The sequence below is a fragment of the Mesoplodon densirostris genome, chromosome 3, assembly GCF_025265405.1.
Source record: "Mesoplodon densirostris isolate mMesDen1 chromosome 3, mMesDen1 primary haplotype, whole genome shotgun sequence".
NCBI classification, from domain to species: domain Eukaryota; kingdom Metazoa; phylum Chordata; class Mammalia; order Artiodactyla; family Ziphiidae; genus Mesoplodon; species Mesoplodon densirostris.
In genome coordinates, this window is record NC_082663.1 from 150968388 (window position 1) to 150990700 (window position 22313).

Sequence of the window (22313 nt, forward strand, 5' to 3'; positions counted from 1 at the left end):
GCCACCCTTGTCACCAAGCCTAAGTCCCTAGGAAGGGCGGTATCCAGGCCTTTCCCAGAGTCCAAGGTCAGGGTGACATGCTCTTCCCCAGAAAAGACTCCAGATGCTGGGTGGAAGGGCTAAAGAACCTTCTGCCCCAGTATCCCCCATTTCTGGGACCTCCTTCACCCCTCCCAGTAGACCCCAGAGGGCTCCCCCCCCCACCTATTTCACCTCTTGTCCTCTTGCCTTACCTATGGACCTGCTGGGGACCCACCCCCATCCCCAGACACCCCCATTTGAATCCTACCCCAGGGACCTCTGGGCACTATCCTGCCTTAACCCTAACCCTTGCCCTCCCCATCCAGATCAGCAGAGCCTGGCCTCTGAGAGTTCTGGGAAGCTTGGCCTCCAGCTCTGGCTATGCTTCTGCCTCACAGTGTGACCTTGGCCTTTCTCAATGGCCTTGTTCTTCTGACCCATAGTATAAGGCCAGTTTCAGCCAAATTAGGAAGCAGGCCAATTTGGGAAGCAGTTCCTTTTCGTTCTGCCAGCCCCCAGATGGCTCTCCTCACCCCTCCAGCACAAAGTGCAGCCCTGGACCTTGTTCCTCCCTCATCCTCCTCTCTGTCGCCCTCCACAGCACCTGTGGTGACTGGAACAGGACCCAACTTCTCCCTGGGGGAGCTGCAGGGACACCTGGCATATGACCTAAATCCAGCCAGCACCGGCATGAGAAGAACGCTACCCAGCACATCCTCCAGCGGGTATGTCCCCGGGGCCCCACCTCTGGGCACCTCACGCCCCCCACAACCTCCATCTGGCCCCAGCTGGTTCATTCCTCTCCCTGTTTTCACGTTCCACCTGGGAAACTCTTATTCATCTTTCAAAACCCAGCCCCCAAGTGACTCTTTCCCCAGCCCTGACATCCCACGCTGGGCTCCCACAGCCTCGAGTCCTACAGGCCTAGCCCCTGCGACTCCATGAGAACACAGACATCGGTTCTTGCTGAGATATGCTGTGTGATCGTGAGCCGGTCACATTCTGTTTGCCTCGGTTTCCCCACCTGCTAAGTGGGATCATAATCCTACCAGGTTGTTCTGAGGATTACAGTAGGTCAAGCGATCAGCCAGGTTTTCAGGGCTTTAGTCTCCACTCTTCTAGCTTGCTAGCTTGGCCCTCTGCTGAGTCCCTCCGGGCCTCTGGCCCCAGGTGTCCCACCCAAGTGATGGGCAGGTTAAAGCGGATGTCATCCGAGAAACAGCCGAAAGTCCGCGGCTCGCGTGACGTCTCGCGATAGCACCCTCCTCGCCCTGCCCCCTAAGAACCGGAAGTAGCAAAGCCCTCCGGGCCCGTCTCCGTGGTAACTGGTCTGCTGGCTTCCTTCCTCGCCCCTTAGGAGCAAGCGGCACAAATCGGGCTCGATGGAGGAAGACGTGGACACGAGCCCCGGCGGCGATTACTACACCTCGCCCAGCTCTCCCACGAGTAGCAGCCGCAACTGGACGGAGGACATGGAAGGAGGTGGGGCTGGCGGCGGGGGCTGACTGACCTTCCGGTCTGGGTTACCGCGGCGGTGACTACGTGTTCCGGCAGGCACTGCGCGGGCGCCCCGGGGCAGAGAGTCGGCCTGGAGCCGCGGGGCCTCCTGGGAATTGTAGTCTCGCAGGATGCGCGCGGTTGGAAGTAAAGTCCGGGTTCGCGTTCCCGGAGCTGTTTGGTTCCGCTCTGGCCGGGGAGGATGGAGATTAGCCCTTGCCCGACTTTCCTGCCCTCTGCCTGTTAACGGCCCATCTCTGTGGGGTTCCTGCTATACAGAATTGACTCAGTAGCGATTCCGATCAACAGGGTGCTTCATCCTCGGGTCTGCCGTAGACCCTCAACTAGAGCGTCCTGATACGTGGGTTCTCTTTCCACTGGGGTCCTCCCTGGAGTCCTTTTTTTTTTTTTTTTTTTTTTTGCAAGATTCCCATCTCCATGGGATCTTGCTCTCTGTGAGTCCAGTTCCATAGGAGCCCCGCCTCTTTTCTTATAGCATCCTTTTCCTGGTAGATTTTCTTGTTGCTCCTCTGTCTTCATAGGGTCCTCTCCAGAGTGTCTGTCTCATGGGGCTCCTGTTCTGTAGGGTCAGCAGTTCCGTTGTGAACGCTGGCTCCTGATTCTTTGTTTACTTACCTTCTCCCTAAGGGCATTCTCCAAAGATTTCCCTTTGGAGTTTCCATCTCCATCACCATTCTCATCTAAAGAATCCCTTTCTGGGAAGTCCCTGGTGGTCCAGTGGTTAGAACTTGGTGCTTTCACCACTGCTGTGGCCTGGGTTCAATCCCTGATAGGGGGACTAAGATCATGCAAGACGCGCCGCGCAGCCAAAAAAAAAAAAAAAAAAAAAAATCCCTTTCACCTCAAGATTCTGCTCTCCAGCGGGCCAACGTTGCACTTAAAGGAAATGGTTTGCAGAGTAGCCTGTGGGGAGGACGCCCCTGGCATTCCTCAGATTCTCAACGGGGTCTGTGCCCCCCAGTTTTAGAAGCATGTCTCTACCCGCTCCCTTATCCTTTAACAAGGGTTCACCCCACCGTATAGTCTAGTGGTTATGAACGTGGACACTCGAGCCCCCCAGCCCTGACAGCTTCCTGGTGACCCCACCTCTCTGGGCCTCGGTTTCTTCATCTATAAAATGGGGGTGTTAATACCTGCAGTACCCACCCCATAGGTTTATTGTGGGGATTAAGTGAATTAATGCATTTGATGTCCCTAAAACAGGCCTGGCACATAATAGGTACCCAGTATACCTTAGGATTTGTTTTCTTCTCTCCCCCTCCTCCTCTTTCCCTCTTCCCTGTAGAGTCTGATTTCTTATAAAGATCTGTCTGTACAAAGTGCCATACCTATAGGATTCTTGAAAAGCAATATAACATTACAATTAAGAGGGCAGGTTCACTATAACAGAAAAGAATCTGATATATATATATATATATATATATATATATATATATATATATATATATGTACACACACACATATATATACTTATATATATGGAACTGAATCATTTTGCTGTATACCTGAATTATTGTAAATCAACTCTTCTTCAATAAAAGAAAGAAAGAGATAGGGGGCTTCCCTGGTGGCGCAGTGGTTGAGAGTCTGCCTGCCGATGCAGGGGACATGGGTTTGTGCCCTGGTCTGGGAGGATCCCACATGCCGTGGAGCGGCTGGGCCCGTGAGCCATGGCCGCTGAGCCTGCGTGTCCGGAGCCTGTGCTCCGTAAAGGGAGAGGCCACAGCAGTGAGAGGCCCGCATATCGCAAAAAAAAAAAAAAAAAAAAAAAAAGAGAGGGAGAGAGAGAAAGAAAAAGAGGGCAGGTTCAGGCATCAGAGGGACCAGGGTTCAAATCCCAGCTCTGTCTTTGGCTCACTGTGTGGGCTGTGTAACCTTGGGCAGGTGACTTAACATCTCTGAGCCTCGGTTGCCTCATCTTCAAAGTGGGAGTGATGAGAACCATCATTCTTTTGGAGAGTTGGAAGGAGAACACGGTAGAATGTGACTTAAGCAACCATCTGGCACATAAGTGACCAGGAAACAGGAGAGTTTCTTTGGTGGTCATGTCTTTATAAAATTCCCATCTCTTGGAATTGGTCTCTAACACAGCTGGTTGTGACATTTGAGGTCCCAAGCCTCCTCCCTCTTCCTCAGTGTGGGCTCCCAGGTATCTAATGCTGGGAGGACCTCTCTATTTATTAGGCTTTAATTTATGGGTCAGAGTGTCTGTACGGTTCTATCTCTGTGGGTTCCCTATCTTTCTAAAGTTTGTCTCTATAAAGACCTGTATTCAATAAGCTTTAAGTCTGATTGTAGATAACAGAAAATACAAAAGGAAGTGCATTTCTCTCACAGATAAATGTCCAGCCATCAGCCGCCCTGGGCAAGTGTGATGTGAGGGACTCAGTCTCCTGCCTTATGCACCACTGAATGTGGTTTTCATTCCTACCTCATGGTCCAAGGTAACTGCTGGAGCTCCAGCCATCATGTCTGCTTTCCAGCCAGCAGGAAAGAAGGGTCAAGTCTGGGCATGTCCTCTCCCTTTAAGAATAATTTTCAGAAGATGCACTTACCCCTTCTGCTTATCTCTGGGCCCCTGAGTTAGTCCTAAGGCCATACTCCGCTGCAAAGGATGCTGGGAAATGTAATCTTATTTGGGTCAATTATGTGCCCATCTCAAATCAAGGGTTCTGTTACTAAGGAAGAAGGATAAAGCAGATATTGGGAGACAGTTAACTTCTGCCCTATCATTTACTGATTGGGAACTCAAAAGCACTTCTCACTAATTCTGTGATTGAAGAGGTTGTCTACATATAAAGTGAATACTATTTAGAGCTGAAAGACAGCCTGTGCTGATGTAGCCACAGCAGCCCTGAGAGGAAAAATTATAGCTTTAATTGGAAAAAGAGAAAGGCTGGAAATAAAGAACCCAGCATTCAACTCAGGATGCTCAAAAAAGAAAAACAAAATTTTAAAAGGAAGGAAATGCTAGAGAGAGTCACTGGGGCTTGATCCAACCTTCCTACACTGAGAATAAAGTGGCCATGATGGGAGAGGACAAGGAGGAAGCCTGTACCAGCTTCTGGTGTGCGATGGGGAAATCACAGAGCTGGAAGGGAATGCCAGAGGGGGTCAGTCCTCCTATAGCTCCCATTGGTTGCCTCAGGTGATGGCAGACTCCCTCCCTCCTGTGGGAGTCTCAGTACAACCCTCTAGTGTGTGCCTGCCCCTGCCCTCCGGGTGCTCACAGGCTCGTGGGGAGATGAATTCTATCTTTTCCTCCCCCTCCTCTTCTCCCTCCCTCTTCTTCCCCTTCCTGCCCATCCTCCTCCTCCTTTTTCTCCTCTTCCTGGCTTCCTCCGGCTTCCTGTCTAGACAGCCCCCAATTAGATGTTCATTAAGGGGGTTAAGCTGATTAGAGTACTCTCTCCCTTCCTCCGCTGTGGCCGCCATGGGCAGCGCCCAGCTAACCCCCCAGCCCCAGCCTCCTCACTCCAGTGCCCTGGAGGGGCAGAGGCCTGGGTGGGGGGCAGAGGCCTGGGAGAAATCTTGCCAGCCCCGCCCAGGCAAGATCTCTGCAGCCACATCTCTCAGACCCCATACACCAGCTTCCAGCCCTTTGCCCCTTCTGTGCCCGGGCCAGGAGGACCAGGAGTGCCCTTTCTCCTCTGGCCACCTCCTCCCGAGGCCTTCCCTGATTATCCAGCCAAGCGGGGCAGAAAGGGGGTCCCAGAGTGCTTTGCTCTTGCTGCTTCTGTGGCCCTCCCCCAGGGGACATGGGCCTCCCACAAGCAGTTATTATATGGAGTGAAGCAGGGAACTCCCATCTCTCTCCTCTTTGAACTTGGGGGGCAGGAGGGGGTGGCAGAGTGTGGCCTGAGGAGTTATAGAGTTGCCTTTGAATCCCAGCTCCACCACTTCTTGGCTCCCCAGGACCTCACAGAGGGTCACTTCTGCCCCCAGAGGACACTGGACGGTGTCCGGGACATCTCTGGCCATCGTGACTGGGGGGCTCCTGGCATCCAGTGGGTGGGACCAGGGACGCTGCTCCACACCCCCCAGCGCCCAGGATGGGCCCGCTGAGGATGACCGGTGTCAGCAGTGCTAGGGGTAGTGGGGGAGGCCATCCCACGTGGTAAGTGTCCAGTGAGTGGTGGCCGATCCCAGCAGAACTGTGCTCCGTCCGCCCACGCGTACACTCCGCACACTCTCTGCCCACCCTGTGTTCCGGGCCCCGGAGGCCCAGTGGTTGGATGCAGTGGGCCCCCCAGGGGAGCTGGCACTGCAGGGGGACGGGCTAGTTTGTCAAGCAGACGGGTGGGTGCTCAGATGGGGGATGTACAGGCCCACCTGTTAGATGAAGCGTATGTGCTTAAACGGGGGACAGACAGGCACGTGTGACAGGCAAGTGGAAAGATACTTGGGGGTGGGCACCTACAGGCACGTGCGTCCGTTAAGGTTTGTATCTTCGACGGGGGATGTAGGGATGCTTGATGCTTATGTGGAGATATGTATGTTAAGCAGAAAGATGGCCATGCGGATCGGGGAGGTCAAGGGCACACCTGTTAAATGGAGAGACGCGTGCTTTGATGGGGCATGTACGGGCACTGTGTTAATAACCAACATCGGTTGCTCACGTGGGGCCGTTCCCAGCATGTTTGTTCAGATGCAGGAACGCAGGCAGGAGAGTGACTCTTGCAGCGCCGGGCGCCCCCCACCCCTCTCCTGGACCCTGGCTCCCGAAGGCCCCATCTCAGGAAGCTCTAGAAGGGCCTACGGAGGTGCAGCTGGGGGCGGGGTCCACGCCGGGCTATTTCCATCCAGGACAGGCTGTTCTAGGAGCGTCTGACAGCCGTAACCTCATTCCCCCTGCAGCCCTGAGCCAGCCGGGAGCCCAACACAAACACACACACACACGCACGCACGCACGCATGCACGCACACACAGCAGGGCCATCCTCCTCCCTGCCGGCCGCCCTGGATGCCACCAGCTCCTCCTGTCCCTGGGAAAGCCCGGGCCTGCACCCAAGGCCCCGCTTGGCTGCCAGATCCCTCTGGTCCGCCAACCGCATTCCAGGACACGCTCCCCCGCTCACACACTGATGCGCACCCAGGGCCGACTAGGGCAGCAGCGTCTGTAACAGCAATAGCAGATGGTGGCCTGAGTGCCCATCAGGGGGCTGGTTCCCAGATCTGGCTCACCCCTGGCCGTGCCATTGCAGAGGATGAAAGCACTCCACGTGGAAATGCCACAGTAGGGGTGGGGGGAATGCAGCAGCATCCCAGGTGGGACAGCCCTGGGGACCCACGCAGATGCCCACTCACAGAACCATTAACCCGAGACTCCAGAAACAGTGGTGGCGGGCCTCGGAGGAGGGTGGGGGTCCTAACTGGGGCGGCTCTGCCCCAGGGGACACTGAGCCGTGTCTGGGGACATCTGTGGTTGTCATGACTGGGGGTGCTCCTGGCGTCAAGTGGGCGGAGCCAGGGAGGCTGCACCACACCCCATGGCGCCGAGGATGACCCACAGAGAATGACCCCGGCCTTGATGTGTGCAACCTGAGAGGCCACCTTTTGTGGGGTGGCAGGCAATGTGTCCCTAGAGACTGTCATACTGGGTGAAGTAAGTCAGAGAAAGACAAGTATCACATGATATCGCTTATGTGTGGCATCTAAAAAAAAATGGTACAAACGAACTTATTTACAAAACAGAAGTAGAGTCACAGATGTAGGAAAGACTCTTATGGTTGCCAGGGGGCAAGGGAGGGAGAGGGATAAATTGGGAGATAGGGATTGACATATACACACTACTCTGTATAAAATACCTGGCTAATAGGGACCTGCCGTGTAGCACACAGGTAACTCTACTTAGTACTCTGTGGTGACCTATGTGGGAAAGGAATCTAAAAAAGAGGGGATATACGTATGTATATAACTGATTCACTTTGCTGTGCACCTGAAGCTAACACAGCATTGTAAATCAACTAGACTCCAATAAAAACTATTTAAAAAAAAAACAACAACCCTCACCATGTGTGAATCCACTCTGGGCCTCAGTGGGTGTGTTTCACTGTAAAATGGATTTTAAAACAATTCCTAAACATGTCTATCTCCAGATCCCCACGTCCCCCAGAGCCCAATTCCAGAAAAGGGGCCACAGGCCAAGGACTCTGCCTTTTTTCAGACACGTCGTCATCCTTTGCTATCACTAGAGAAAGCCTCTGCAGAGGGTGGTGGGAGTAGGGGGTGGGATGCAGAGAGGCAGGCGGGGGGCATTCATGGTTCTTCAGGGCGGACGTGTGCCCCGCATCTCTGGGGTCTGTCTTCCATGTCATGACAAGGCTCCTCCTGAGCCGGCGTCCATTCTGTGCCACGGCCTCCACGGAGTCTGTATGTGCCCATTTTACACCTTTTATTCATTGAGGCTGAGCTGGAGACCGTCTGGGTTCCCCAGGGCCACCGGGGGAGGTAGTGAGACCCCCATCTGCAGAGGAATGGCAGCAAGTAATTCCAGTGCGTGGGTGTGTGCCAGGCCCTGATTTACGGCTTTACATGTTGTATCGCATTTAATACTCACGATGACCCTACAGGGAAGGTTCTGTCCCCCGGGTAAGGATCGGTGGGGGGGCACAAGCACAGAGCCACTTGGGCTTTGGGGCTTTGGACCAATCCTCTGCCCACCCTGCCGCCTTCTCCAGGGCTCTGGTGTCCCTGGGGGTTGGGGGGCAGCCCTGAGCCGACTTATGTCTGGAAGGAGAGAAGGTGGGGGCCGGACTCTGTCGTCCAGGGGCCCGTGTGGCGTCACACTCCTCCTCCCGTGGGCTGTGTGACCCTGGGCGGCCCCCTTCCCAGCTCTCAGCCTTGGTTTACCTCTCCTTACAATGGGCTCCCAGCCCCTCGTCCATGGGTTGCTGGGAGAAGGGGGGGCAGGGGCTCTGCAGGGAGGTGCAGGGGTCCTGGGAGTGGAACAACCCTGCCTGCCGGCCCTTGACCCTCTGGCCCTCCCTGCAGGCATCTCATCCCCGGTGAAGAAAACAGAGATGGACAAGTCCCCTTTCAACAGTCCGTCTCCCCAGGACTCGCCCCGCCTCTCCAGCTTCACCCAGCACCACCGGCCCGTCATCGCCGTGCACAGTGGTAAGCACCGCGGGCCCTGGGCGGGGAGGGGCGGCTGAGCCCTCTAATCAGGCCCCTTATGGCCGGGGAAGTCCCACCGGCCGTCTGACCACGAGTCCTATTGCTGTAGCCTCCCACCGGGGCAGGAAAGCCTGCAGGTGCCATGGTAGAGAGCACCTGGGCCTGACTCTTTTGGGGCCTCAGTTTCCCCTTCTGTACATGGAGGTGCAGCCAGGGACTCACCCCTCAACCTGCTCCCCATGTGTCATGCTCAAGCGACCCACACCGACAGACCCCTGGGCGGCATGGCCGCAATAGGAGGCAGACACCCAGAAGGACACACACAGGCCACACAGGGGTACGGGAGCTCTCAGCCACACAGACAGGAAGCACCACGCTCACAGTGTGGGGTGTGAGCTGAGCCCATCACCCGTCCACTGGGGTCATAAACATCCCCCTCCCAGGGCTGTCCGTAGGACCGAATGAGTTAAATAAGAGCTTGAATGCCACCTGTTGCCCCTTGGTTGTGATAATGATGATTTAGTTCCATACAAGGGCAAATACACATACAGGGCAGAGGCAAACATCAAAATAGCACAGCAGGGGCTTCCCTGGTGGCGCAGTGGTTGAGAGTCTGCCTGCCGATGCAGGGGACATGGGTTCGTGCCCCGGTCTGGGAAGATCCCACATGCCGCGGAGCAGCTGGGCCCATGAGCCATGGCCACTGAGCCTGCACGTCCGGAGCCTGTGCTCTGCAGCGGGAGAGGCCACAACAGTGAGAGGCCCGTGTACCGCAAAAAAAAAAAAAAATAGCACAACAGTTTAGACTAGGAGCCAGCCAAGCAGGCCCCCCAATTGCCACCGTTCTTGTAAATAAAGTTTTATTGGCGGAGGGCCACACCCATCTGTTTACATGTCATCTGTGGTGGCTTTCAGGCAACAAGGGCAGAGTTGAGTAGCTGCATCAGAGACCCTGTGGCCTGGAAAGCCAAAAGTATTTACTGTCTGGACAGGGGCTAGAGAGAGAGGAAGGGGGAGTGACCACTAGTGGACACAGGGCTTCTTTTGGAGGCAGTGAAGTGGTTCTGGAATTGCGAAGTGAATATACTAAAAGTCACTGACTTGTTTAGAAAAAGAAAAAAAAAACAAATACCACACTGGAATATTACTCAGCCATGAAAAGGGGTGAAGCATGGACACTCGCTACAACGTGGATGGACCTTGAGACCATGATGCTCAGTGAGAGAAGCCGGACACAGAAGGACACACAGTGTGTGATTCCATTGATGGGAAATCCACAGACAGAGAGTGGCTTCCTGGTTGTCAGGCTGGGGGAGGGGATGGGGGTGGTGCTAATGGGGACAGGGTTTCCTTTCAGGGGGATGAGAATGTTCTAAAAGGGATTGTAGTGATGGTCATACAGCTCCGTGAATGTGCTAAAAAAACAGTGAATTGTATGCTTTAGAAGCATGGATTTTATAGTGTGCAAATAATATCTCAATTAAAAAAAAATGTTGACCCACCAGCCATTTATGGAAAGAGCTAGCCGAGCCCCAGGTCAGGGTGTGGCCAGTCAGGCTGGGCTCGAACCCCGGGTCTGCCACCTGCTTGCTCTGTGGCTGGGGCAGAGGACATACCCTCTGAGAGCCACCGTCATCCTCTGTCTTAAAAAAAGACGTGATGGGAATTCCCTGGCGGTACAGTGGTTAGGACTTAGCAGTTTCACTGCCGAGGACCCAGGTTCAATCCCTGGTTGGGAAACTAAGATCCTGCAAGCGAAAAATAAATTAATTTAAAAAAATAAAAATGCTCAAAGGGGTGACACCAGAACTCTGTAGTGTCACAGTAGTTTCATCGAATCTGGGCGTGTAAATGACAGCAGGGCCTGGTCATGGCAGATGCCGCTGGGTCTCCACATATTCGTATTAAAGGTGCCGCAGCGTGGGCGTGACGCAAACCCACAAACACAGTCACTCGGAGCCAGGGCGGCCTGGCGGGAGCCCCTGGTGACCACGGCCCCCCTCCTCTCCACAGGGATCGCCCGGAGCCCTCACCCGTCCTCGGCCCTGCACTTCCCCACCACGTCCATCCTGCCCCAGACGGCCTCCACCTACTTCCCGCACACGGCCATCCGCTACCCACCTCACCTCAACCCCCAGGACCCGCTCAAAGATCTTGTGTCGCTGGCCTGCGATCCGGCCAGTCAGCAACCTGGACCGGTGAGTGTGGGGGGCACGACCTCCCTGGGGCCCTGGCGCGAGTGTCAGGCAACCCTTCCTCTGCCAGGGCAGCTTCTATTTTACAGACGGCGGGGTCCACAGCTCCTGGAGCCAGACCGGGTGGGAATTCAGGCTTTTTCAGATGTCTGAGCAGACGGTATTCTAGGAAGCCCCCAAATCAAACACAGTTACGGCTGAGCTCAGGCCGCCTTTGGCCAGACTTCCACCAAAGCTTTTGGTGTTCGGAGCCTTTCAGATCTGGGAACCGCGGGCGAGGTGGTGGATGAATGAATGCGTACTCGCGGCAAATGCGGGGAGATGCGTCTAGGCCGCCCATGAGGTCCAGCGATGTTGTTTAGGAGGCGTGGAAGAAAAGCAAGTGGGTACACAGTAGCCTGAGGAGGCAGGGAAGGCATGGCGATCCCAGGGTGCTGGAGGCCTGCGGGGTCAGGCGAGCACCGGGCACCCACCAAACTCGTCCTGGCCGTGCCCACCAGGCCGGTCCACAGCCCCGGGGTGGACGGCAGCCCGAGGCGGAGGGGGCGCCCGCCGCCTTAACCACCTGTCTCTCTGTTCCCCCCAGTTAAATGGAAGTGGCCAGCTCAAAATGTCCAGTCACTGCCTTTCTGCTCAGATGCTGGCACCCCCGCCCCCCGGGCTGCCGCGGCTGGCGCTCCCCCCCGCCACCAAACCCACCTCCGAGGGAGGAAGCTCGTCGCCGACCTCGCCCTGTAAGCACCCGGGAAGGCGTCCCCGAGGGGCCCCTCCCCTCCCCGGCCCTGCCTCTGGGGTCGGGGTCTCAGGCCCAGCCCGGTGGGTACTGGCGAGTTTGGTGGGTCCCCAGACAGAGGCCTGGGGCCCACATGGTCAGGTCCACACAGGGCCAAGGCAGCCTGAGGGGATGGCCAGGGGCAAGTCTGGGGTCCGCCCCCGTTGGCCGAGTGGCCTGGGGCCCCCGTGTCCCCCCTCTGGGCCTCTAAACCCTCTTCCGTGCAACAAGCAGCTGGCAGTAGGTGAAGATCTCAAACTGGAGGTGGGAGGGCCCGACCCGGCCCCCAGAAGCCTTTTGTCTGAGGAAAATGAGAATCTGTTGTGGCGATGGTGGTTTTAAAATCATGACATCTCACATAGAAATTCCAGAGTTCTGGATTTTCTGGGGAAACTGGCCCCAGTGGGCCCTGTTCCTGCTGCTAACCTGGGCTGGGCCACATCTTTAGACAGGACACACCCTGCCTGCCCACCTGACCCCAGGAGGCCCTGGGTTGGCTGCCTCGCCTTCTGCAACTTTCTGCTCTCTGGCTGTGGGTCCAGGTGGTAGCCTGGTGGGAGGCCCTGGCTTGGTCTCCTAACCTTCTAGAACTTTCCACTCTCTGGATGTGGCTCCAGATTACGGCTCGCCAGCCCCCAGGGCACCTCCCCCCACCACTGCCACCCCCCACCCCAGTCCAGGGCTGCTCCAGGCTGGGAAGAGGTTCCTAGAATCCCCATCCTGGGGTCTATCTACCCCATCAGTGGTAGATGGCATCAGAGGCCGCTCCCAGCCTCTCCCTAAATCCCCTTTCTCTTTGGGTGTCTCTCTCCCTTGCTCCCCAGATGAGATTCCTCACCCCACCCAAGCAGGAGGGGCCAGCCCTTCCATCTGGGCCCCATCGGCCACCCTCCCCGCATGCAGCACCCCAGTGTTTCTTCCCCAGCATCCACTGCCTGCCGAGACCCGGGGCAGCCTCACGTGCAGACGGGCTTTCTCCAAACACCATGATGGAGCGCAGGGCACTGGGTTGCAATCCTGCCCCTGCATCTCGCTCCCTGTGTAACCTTAGGCAAACGTCCTCCCCTCTCTGAGCCTCAGTTTTCTCAGCCGCAAAATGGGAGAGTCACCAGAGGGTGGTGGCGAGTGAGTCAGTGCAATAGATCAGGGAGAACTTTTAGCGGGAGGCCGGGTGCAGAGGACAGAGTTGGCATGCAGCGCTGGTCTTCACCTACTCTCCCTGCTTTCTCATCTGTGAAATGGGCATAATGTTCACGTCTGCCGCGTTGAGGCTGCCGAGGGTTAAAATGGGATGGTGCCCAGTGCCTGGCTTACAGTGACGCTTAATAGACGAGGGAGAAACATGGATTTCTTCTCCTTCCCCTGCACCGGCTTCTGAACTGCAGGTGCAGCCTGCTTCCCACCACCCCCCCAAATCCCCCAAGCCTCACCACCTCCCACTTATCTGCGCTCTGGTGAAGACCACATGGGGACCCTCCCGCCACCCCCGTCCCCTCCCCAGCCTGGGTTGCGAATCATTCACTCACCGGCAAAACATAGTGCGATTAAAATATAATCACATATATATGTGCACACACGCAGCCTTCCCCATGTCCTCTCCAGGAGGGAAATTAATAAATAAAACGCCCTCAATAATTCATGGCACCCCACGCAGCGGGATGCAGGCCACAGGAGCAGGATGGACCAGGCAGTGGAACACTCTGAATAATTCACAGGCGGCTTCTGGATTATGAAACTTTCATCCTGCGCCTTCCCTCTCAGCAGACACCTGCCCGCGTGACCCCGGGGGCCCGAGACCGTGGGCTTTTCGGGGTGCCTGGACCATCGGGGGAGGGCGGCAAGCTCGGAGGCACCGGGTGCTGGGTGTGAAGGCCTGGCTGTGTGACCCTGGGCAGCGGCCACCCTCTCTGGTGCTCCCGCGCCGCCCCCGCGCTAACGGGCTTTCGGTCTCTCTCCTCCCCGCAGCCTACTCTACGCCCGGCACGTCCCCTGCAAACCGTTCCTTTGTGGGATTAGGACCAAGGGATCCAACGGGCATTTATCAGGCACAGGTAGGGGCCAAGAGGCCGGCTGGTCGGGGGGTGGGAGGGGCAGGGCAGAGGGGCCGGCCTGGGCGCACAGGGAGAGGCCGGCCTGCTGGGTCCCGTGCCGCTCCCGCCAGCCGCACCCCTGGCATGGTGGCCAGCCTCCCAGCCCCTTCCAGGGCCTCGAGCCCATGCCCGGGGACGTGGTATGGCCCCAAATCCTGCCAGGGGACACTCCTGGCAGAGCTGCTGTGGGGCTGGGATTTTCACCGCCCTGGCCCCATTTGTACCTATGGGAAGACTGAGGCTCGCAGAGGCAAGGGGATTTGCCCAGGATCACACAGCGCGTCAGCCCAGGCTTTCAACCCCCCAGCCTTCATCCCCTCCCACGCCGGCTAGAGGGAGGGACCACCGGAGAGGGAGGGTAGGGGGTGCCAGAGGACCCCAGGACACCAGGGGCAGGTAGGAAACTGAAGCAGCCCATGGCAGGGGGTGGGGCCTCCTGGTAGGACATGCAAGCCCCCACCCCTGGCTCCAGCCTGCGAAGTGGGAGTGGGGCGGCAGAGGCGGGGTTAGCATCACTGCAGCTGAGTGTGCACCAGGGTGGGGGGCGTGAGGCTGGCTGAGGACGAGACAAGGAGGCTCAGAGAGGAGGAGTGAGTTGCGTGAGGCTGCACAGCAGTGCAGGGCAGAGCTTTGATGGGTCTGGAACTGAGACTCATGGCTCCCAGCTTCTCTCGGGGTGGGAGGTGGCCTCAGCCCCTGCCCACGTGTCCCCGACACCCGCCTTTGGGCCGGGGTCCACATCTGTGTTGCGTGCAAGCCAGGAGTGTGTTGGCAGGGGGTGTTCAAGGGTGGTGGCTGGACCCCAGAGCCGTGCTCCCTGGTGCGTGTTGGGGAGGGGGTCACGGGATATGAAACAGCCAGAGGGCAGCACCAGCTGCTGCAGGCCCACTGGGGCCCAGATGCACAGAGAAACCTCTTCAGGGCTCCCCAGCATCTCCAAATTCCCAGAGCCATAGAGTATGGGGATTTGTGGGGTCCCCAGGGGTCAGGTTCAGATCCTCAAGCCACTTTGGGAGGGTCCCCTGCAGTGGAGTTCATGGGGAGGCGTGGGGAGGCGGTGGAGTGGTAGCCACATCCCCGGAGATGAGGATGAGACCAGAATCAGCCACGCTGACCAGGCCCAAGGAACCTCCCGCCACAGCCTGGACCCCTGACGACCGTCTGAGGCTGGCCAGGTTGCTGCTGGCAGCTCAGGGGGACAGAGTGGGTGGGCAGGACCTGGCTATCCCCCTCCCTCCCTGCCCAGACTTTAGCTGGGGGTGCTGGGGTCAGGGCACCAGGGCCAACCAGGGGGAGCTCTGAACCTGTCTCTTCTTCTGGCCTTGGGCACCTCCTGGGAGTCTTTGAAGGGTCTGGAGCATTAGGGGACCAATTTTATCCAGAAAGGGCGCTGAAAGGCCAAGACCACCCCACACACCCTCGCCCACCCAAAATATAAGTGTCCTGCTTTACAGAGCCCCAGCCAGGATCCAGACAGAGGGGTCACTTGGTCAGGGTCACCCACCGAGCTGGGGTGGCCCCAGGATTCCCCGCCTTGGGTTTTGGGTTCTGTCCCAGCCTAGACACCCCTGCCCCCCGGTGCTCAGGAAGCCAGGCGTTTCCTCTCCCACCCCCACCTGACAGCCCTCCCCGCTGGAGGCTGGGAGTGTCCTAATTGCTGCAGAAAGCAAAGCTAATAAAAATGACAGGGAGGGGGCCCTGGCCCCTTAACCCTTCCCCAGCCTCCCTCCCACCCCATTGTCAACCCCTGCATGGGGGGACGGGGGACCACCCGAAGCCAATGGCCTGCAAGGGGAGGGAAACCAAGGTGCCAGGGAGGGGGGCATCTTTGGTCACCACCCCTCTTGGCCAGCAGGCCCTGCTGGGGACCCAGAGAGAGTGGGTCTGGGGCTGTGGAGGAACCTGGGGGTCGGGGGGTGCATCCAGGGCCCCGCCTGGGTGGGGAGGGGTAAGAGCCTGGTGTCAGGTAGAGTAGGGTGTCCAGGCAGGGGGATCAGCACTGCCAAGGGCTGGAAATGATGGGGAAACAGCCTGAATGTGGAAGACCTCAAATGTGGGCTTTGGCCCCGGGGCCAAAGGGAGCCACTGAAGGGATGAGAGGGAGGGAGGAGCGCAACCAGGGCTGGGAGTTGGAAAGAACTTTGTGGGGCTAGTGGGGGAGGGTGGCACAGAAGGTGACAGACGGATGAGAGACCCCAAGACTTATGGGAAAGGCGAGGCCCCCCAATCTGGGTCTGGTGGAGGACCCCGCCAGCACCATGCAGGCTGGACCACGGGTCCCTGGACTAAGGGCGCCCAAGTCCCCCAGTGGGTTCAGGCTCCCCCGCCACCGGCAGACCCCAGAAGGAGGGAAGGTGGGGAGGAAGGGGCCGTGAGACCCGCTCCCCCCTCTTGGAGCCCCTTTGCAAAGGACTCAGGGCCCAGAGGCCTCTCCTTTCTGGCCCAGTCAGCACTTCCTCCGCCTTCATTATTCCTGGCTGGTTGGCTTACCTCTGCCCCCACCCCCGGCCCCCGCCCCCCAGCCTGCAGCGGCTTCTCTCCCCGCACCACCTGCCCTTCCATCTCCTGCCCTCCCCACAGTCAGTGCCTTGCCCCCTGATCAATATCCTCTCCCCCCAATCAGCACCCCTCCCCCCAATTGATGTCGGTTGATCTCTCCCTGATCAATTGCCCACCTTCTTCATCCCCTCCACCCCCTTCTCTCACCATCAGCCTCCCCAGTCCTGAGCCATCCATCACTTTGGCCCCCAGAGTGGGGCTCTTGTGGGCTCTGACACCCCCACCCCCTCCGCTGTGTGAAGGGGTCCACGCGGCCGAGCATTTTACACCAGAAGCTCTTTGCCCATCACGCCCATTCAGCAGATGAGCAAACCGAGGGCCAGAGGAATTTAAGCCACATGCTCAAAGCCACACTGGTGGCTCCAGCCAGGCCAAGGGGATGCCAGAAGAGCCCAGAACTCACTATTGGCACCGCGTGGCCTCTGTCTCCCCCTCAGCCGATGGGGGACAATGTTGAGTTGAGGGTGCCCCCCCCCCCGCTATGGGCAGAGAGCCTAGGAGGGGAGGAGGCAGGGAGGAAGGGCCTAGGGGAGGCCAGCCACCACCAGGGAGGGTCACGCCCAGAATCTGTCTGGTTGCCAACGGAAACCAGACATGAGGTAATGGCCAAGATGAACTTGAACTTGGCTGGAGGTGGGGGACTGGGAGCCATGGCGCCAGTTCGATGGGATGGCCCAGCGGCTGCAGGGTGGCCTGGTTGGAGGGGGTGCGATTGATTTACAGCAGGGGGCGGGGGAGCAGCACTACTGTGACCCCAGAGGGGTGGGGATGGGGGTTACCTACCCCCAGGCCCGCCCCACACAGGCGAATTGGATGCATTTCCAGGGGAAGGGTCTGTACAGCGGCTTCCCTGTGGAGACCCAGGCCAGAGCTGTCCATGCAGACCTGGCCACCTGACCTGGAGCCTCAGTCTCCCCCTCTGGAAAGTGGGAGTCATGACCCCCTCAAAGACCAGGCTAAGGGGTCAGCCCCAGGCAGGGGGACAGGTGAGGACTGAGGCCTCTCAGGCCTGAGTTCGAATTCTGGCTTCTCCCCTCCCACGCTGGTGGACTTGGGCAAGTTACTTTACCTCTCTGAGCCCCGGTTTTCTTCACTGCAAAACGGGGTTGGGGGGCAGTAGTCCCTCTTTCATGGGGGTTCTGGGGGAACCATTAAATGGGAAAATGTCACCCTCTGCGGACAAGGTGGGCAGATCCCCTCCCCTATTTTATACTCAGGGCAATGAGTGCAGTTGCCGGATTTAGCAAACAAAAGCACAGAATGCTCGGGTAGATTTCAATTCCAGATAAAGGATTAAAAAATTTTTTTTAGCATAAGTATATCCCAAAAGTTGCATGAGATGGACTTACATTAACAGATTTATCCATAGTTTATCTAGAATTCAGATTTCACTGTACATCCTGAGGTTTATCTAGCAGCTCTGCTTAGGGGCAAAGTCACTTGCCTAGGGTCACCCAGCAGGTGATGCCAGGTCTGGGATAGGGGAGACAGAGGTCCCAGGTCCCAGGGCTACGTAGGGGGGCCTCAGTGGGTATGGGCAGTGGCTGGCAGAGCCTGACCCCCATCTCTCTCCTCTCTCCTTCTCTTTCTCTGTGTCCCCCTTGGGCCGCCCAGTCCTGGTATCTGGGATAAGAAAGATTTCTTCCCACGCCCTGCTCCTTCGTCCCGGGAATCGCGGGGAGCCACACAGCCGGCCCCCGGCCCACGTTTTCGGTGGCAAGCTAGAGCAAGCAAGAACACCCCGCTGACTCCCAGCCCGGCCGAAAGACAAAACACACAGACACATAACACACAGGAGGAAAAGAAAAAAGAAAAAAAAAAAGGAGAAAAAAAAAAAAAAGACAAACGGGAAAAAAAACAAAAACAAAAGAAAACCACACATAAAAATAAACCCACCCAACCAAGAAGATAAAAGGTAAAGATGGCAACGCTTCGGACTCTCGGGATGCTGCGGCCGGACGGACCGGACCGGAGGGCCAGGCCCCACCGCCCCTGGGAGCGGGCGCTCGGGGCGTCCTAAGTTATTCATCTCCTCTCGCTGCTGCTCTGGGAGGGCTGGCTGCCCCCACCTCCGCCCTGGACCAGGTGAGCGCAGCCTGGTGCCCATGCCCAGCCGACGGGGCAGGACACCCAGCGAGGCCGCCTCTCCCGCGCGCCCCCATCGCCACTGCCACTGGGACAGTGTTTGCCAAGTGGGGAGGCAGCCCCCGGGGGGCCGGCGAGGACCCCGGTGGCAGGCAGCAGAGGCCACCGCAGAGGCTGGGGTGGGCAGGGGTGCGACGGGGGCAGAAGAGGGTTGCGGGGAGACCCCGGGCGTCGCCGGGGGACAAGGACGCATGGCCAATACTCTCTCAGGAGTGCCCCGCGGTTGTGGACGTCTCCGCCCCCCCCCCCCCCACCCAGAGCGCGCCGGGGACTCGGTCTTTGGTGAAGCCCCGCGCGCAGGCCCGGTTTGGGAGACATCTCTATGCAAATGACCCCCAGCCCGCCCCGCCCCAGGCATAGGAGGCCACCCTAGCGCACCCCAGCCCCCGGGGGAGGGCCCCGCGTTGCACACACTGTAAGAAATGCACTTTCCGAGGAGGGGGCTGGGGGCGGTGGAGCGGAGGGGCCCGGGGCTGCTCTGGACTCTCCATCCACCCAAGCCCTGAATGGGGAGGACCCCACCACCCCGCTTAGCCCATGGAGGTGTGGGAGGTGAGAGCGAGTGGTTTAAGTGCCTGATTCCCACCGCCCGCCCCCCCTCCCCTTGGTCCAGCTGGGAAGCGAGTGGCTGTGGGCATCCTCCAGCCTCCCCCCCACAACCCGGCCCCTCCAGTTGCTGACCCCTCATTGCTATGCCCCCCCCTCAGAGCTAGAGCGATGGGACCCCACCCAGTGGGCCCAAGGGGCAGAGCTGGGCATCCCCCCAGCGTCCTGCCGTGCTGGGGCACGGGGGTGGGGTCTGGGGAGGGCGCTGCGCCCCCCGCCAGCGCCTACTCTGCCAGTGCCTTACATCCTGGAGCGACACCCCCTCCCTGGTGCCTCCCGGCCCAAAGGGGGACCACGGTTTGCACTTTCATCCCCCCACCCCCCGCCGAACACAGCCGGGAGGTGCATCGCAGCTGGGCCGCCCGAAGGAGAGAAGGCCAGGCCGGGTGCAGTCCACGTGTGCCTGGACAGGGCAGGGGGCTCTGGCTGGGGGCAGGGAGGGTCAGCGCCTCGGGGCTCCCTGCAGCCTTGTAGGGGGCCTCCCATCTGCTAAACATTTTCCGTTGAGCCGCTCCAAAAAACACTAAACCTGGGGCCACCGGGTGCCCCCTCACCCCAGCTGCCCGGCCCCATCCATGCCTCCACCCCGGGATGGCCATCTTGGGTGGGGAGCCTGGGAGGGGGTGTTAGGTGTTCTAGGGTAACCAGGCCCAAACACAAGGACCCCTCCCGGCCCACCCGTCTGAGCCCCAACTGGCCTCCTCCATGCCTGGCGCTGGGGAATCCTGACCTCCATCCCCGGGCCCAGGCCAAAGCCATGGCCCTGGGCAGGCCTCCGCTTCACCTGCTCCCAGCCTGGCCCTCCCCTCCCTCTCCCAGTGAAACCCCGGTGCCCCGGGCCCGGCCAGCACCCCGCCACAACCTCCCCAGACACCAGACTTTCCTCCTCCCAAACCAGCCCAAGGGGCTTGGCGAACCCACTCGATCATAAAGAGAAACGACCCCTCCCCCTCAGACCCTTCCCCACCAGCCCCACTCCCGCTGTGCTATCCGGAGGGGTTCAAGAACCCTTGGTCCGTCCCTCTGTCCCCAGGGCCCCTCCACCAGGTGGCTGTTGGGGACCAAAGCATGGGCCGCTCTCCAGGAGAGCAGGGGGTTGTGTAGTTGGGGTATCCGGAAGCTTCTCAGCCGGGAACCTTAGGGTGTGGGTAGGTGGGGGAGGGGAGGGGGCACCTGGCAGCCCCCAGCTACCTAACTTTGCATGGTGCTTAGTCGAGGATTCCTGTGACCTGGCTCCTGACGTCAGCTCGCGGCGGCTGAAACTGCATGGCGAATGATACTGGCTCTATCTCCCTGTCCCAGCCCTCCCCCAGCCCTCCCCCCGCCACCTCCTCCTCTTTAAAAGAAAAAAAAAAAGATACAAAAAAAAAAAAAACCTTAAAAAAAATTCCATGTTTCCTAATTTGCACGAAATTTTCTACCACATGATGTGCCTTGCCTTCCAAAAATAAGTATTACCTTTAAACAATATCAGCGCACACAGATAGCTGCATGCACTGCTCGTGTAGTTAAAAAAAAAAAAAAAGACAAAGCAATGACATGAAATAAAAAGTAAAAATTGAAAAGGGATGTATTTCTATTTGTAAAAAAAAAAATTAAGAATTAAAAAAAATCACATTGCTAAAAAAAAAAAATCACATGCTTAAAAATCACATTGCTGAAAAAAAAAGCAATCCACGGAACAATCGCCCCACGGTTTGCCCTACCCCCAGCCCACCCTTGGCCGCGTCTCCATGTCTCCTGCTGCATTGGGGGTGCCCCCTGGTGCTCTGCGACCCCCCCCAGCCCCACCCTCGGTCTCCAGAGGGGTTGTTTCCGAATCCCCTGCCCACAGAGGCTGGCGGACAGACCTCAGGGGTGTCCCCTGACACCGGGCAAGGGCTTCTCCCCTCACTGGGCCACAGGCCAGCCCCCCAGACGCCACGCATGCACCCGCGACCCATGCGGTCCGCCCGTGGGGCGGCCGCCCTACCCACAGCCAGACTCCCCCGGTCCCACCTCTCCCTCAGGCTGGCGTCCCCCTGGCTCAGGGTCAAATCGCTGTCCCGCCCCCAGCCCCTTCTCCCCCTGTGCAGCCCTCTGCCTTCTTGCCAAAGGACCCAGCCCACCCCACCCCTGGAGACTGGCCTAGGGTGGCAGGAAGGACCCTCCTGCTCTCCCACCCAGCTCTACTACGTCTTCCAGCTGTAACTGTGGAGGGGGGTCTGGTGTGAAACAAAAAGACAAAAACCGAACCCAATATATGCAATATTTGTCTGTCTGTACCTGTAGGTCTAGTTCAGCCATCAGAGGCCCGGCCGGGGGGCCAGGGGGCAGGGGCAGCCAGGGGCACAGCATCCTAGGCCCTGGCAGGGGTGGGCAGGGCTGGCCGTGCTGTTGTCTTCTTCTCGGTTTTATTTCCTCGTATTTTCCTTCCTTCCTTCCTCTCTCTTTCTCTCTGTTTTTCCCCAGTTTCCTTTGCCTTTTCACTCAACCAAAGCTGAGACAGACAGTAGCAGTTGGCGGGGTGTCCAGGCAAGAGGACCAAAGGGCCGGGTCCTCCATCCCTGCCACCTCTGGCTGGCCGTCCCCAAGCCCCTCAGACATCTCCTCTGGGGATCCCCCAGGCAGACGGTCCCCATTCATTCCCCAGCCACCACCTCAGACTTGAGAGTTGTCTCCAGAGCTGGTTGGGGCCTTGCAGACAGGCCCGGGCTTTCATCCACCATACGCTCATGTCATGTTTTCTTTTGAAAAGTCACCTCAGCAAGCCCCAGGGGCCAGACGGAGAGCCCAGACCACGGCCTCAGCTGGGCCTTGACACTGCCCTTGAGAACTGCCCTTTGGCCTGAGAGCCCAAGGCCATGCTTCTCAGTTTCCGTGGGGGCCGATTTCTGGTTTTCATCCCCGGCCCGCCCCAGGGAAGTGGGAGCAGCCAGTGGCACAGGGAGTGGGTGGCCCGTCCCTGCAGGACCCCTCCCCCAAGGGCTTCACCGGGACCACCTTGTCCCTCACGTCCGCACTCCACAGCACCCGGGGCCCCAGAGCTCCACCCTTCCTCGCCCCCAGCTGTGCGTCAGGATAAGGCAGAAACACTAGGAACCGGCCAGCTCACCTGCCTTTGCAGTTTCGGTCGATGCCCGGGGAGGAGGGCGGGCAGGGGGTTGGGTGCTGTTGGGTTTTTTTTTGAACATGGATGAAACTGACATCTCAAACCTGCGGCGCAGGTTTGGCCCATTGTCCATCCCATACGGAGTCCCCCAGCCTGACCTTGGGGTCCAGCCCTTGCTGTGGAAAAGACTAAGGAGAC

General features: G+C 58.4%; 1 protein-coding gene across 5 annotated transcripts in view; it reads left to right on the forward strand.

Annotated features, from left to right (window-relative positions):
• NFIC (nuclear factor I C) overlaps positions 1-19097 on the forward strand; it is a 65640-nt gene extending 46543 nt beyond the window's left edge. For 2 of the 5 annotated variants that reach the window (XM_060094616.1, XM_060094615.1), the window contains exons 5-11: positions 623-746; positions 1379-1503; positions 8532-8657; positions 10671-10855; positions 11439-11586; positions 13590-13675; positions 17888-19097. In XM_060094616.1, coding sequence (XP_059950599.1) covers positions 623-746; positions 1379-1503; positions 8532-8657; positions 10671-10855; positions 11439-11586; positions 13590-13675; positions 17888-17905 — 812 coding nt within the window. In that variant the 3' untranslated portion in view covers positions 17906-19097. The remainder of the gene's footprint in view (positions 1-622; positions 747-1378; positions 1504-8531; positions 8658-10670; positions 10856-11438; positions 11587-13589; positions 13676-17887) is intronic. The other 3 variants (XM_060094620.1, XM_060094617.1, XM_060094618.1) reach the window with 3 other exon arrangements.
• The last annotated feature ends 3216 nt before the right edge of the window (positions 19098-22313 follow it).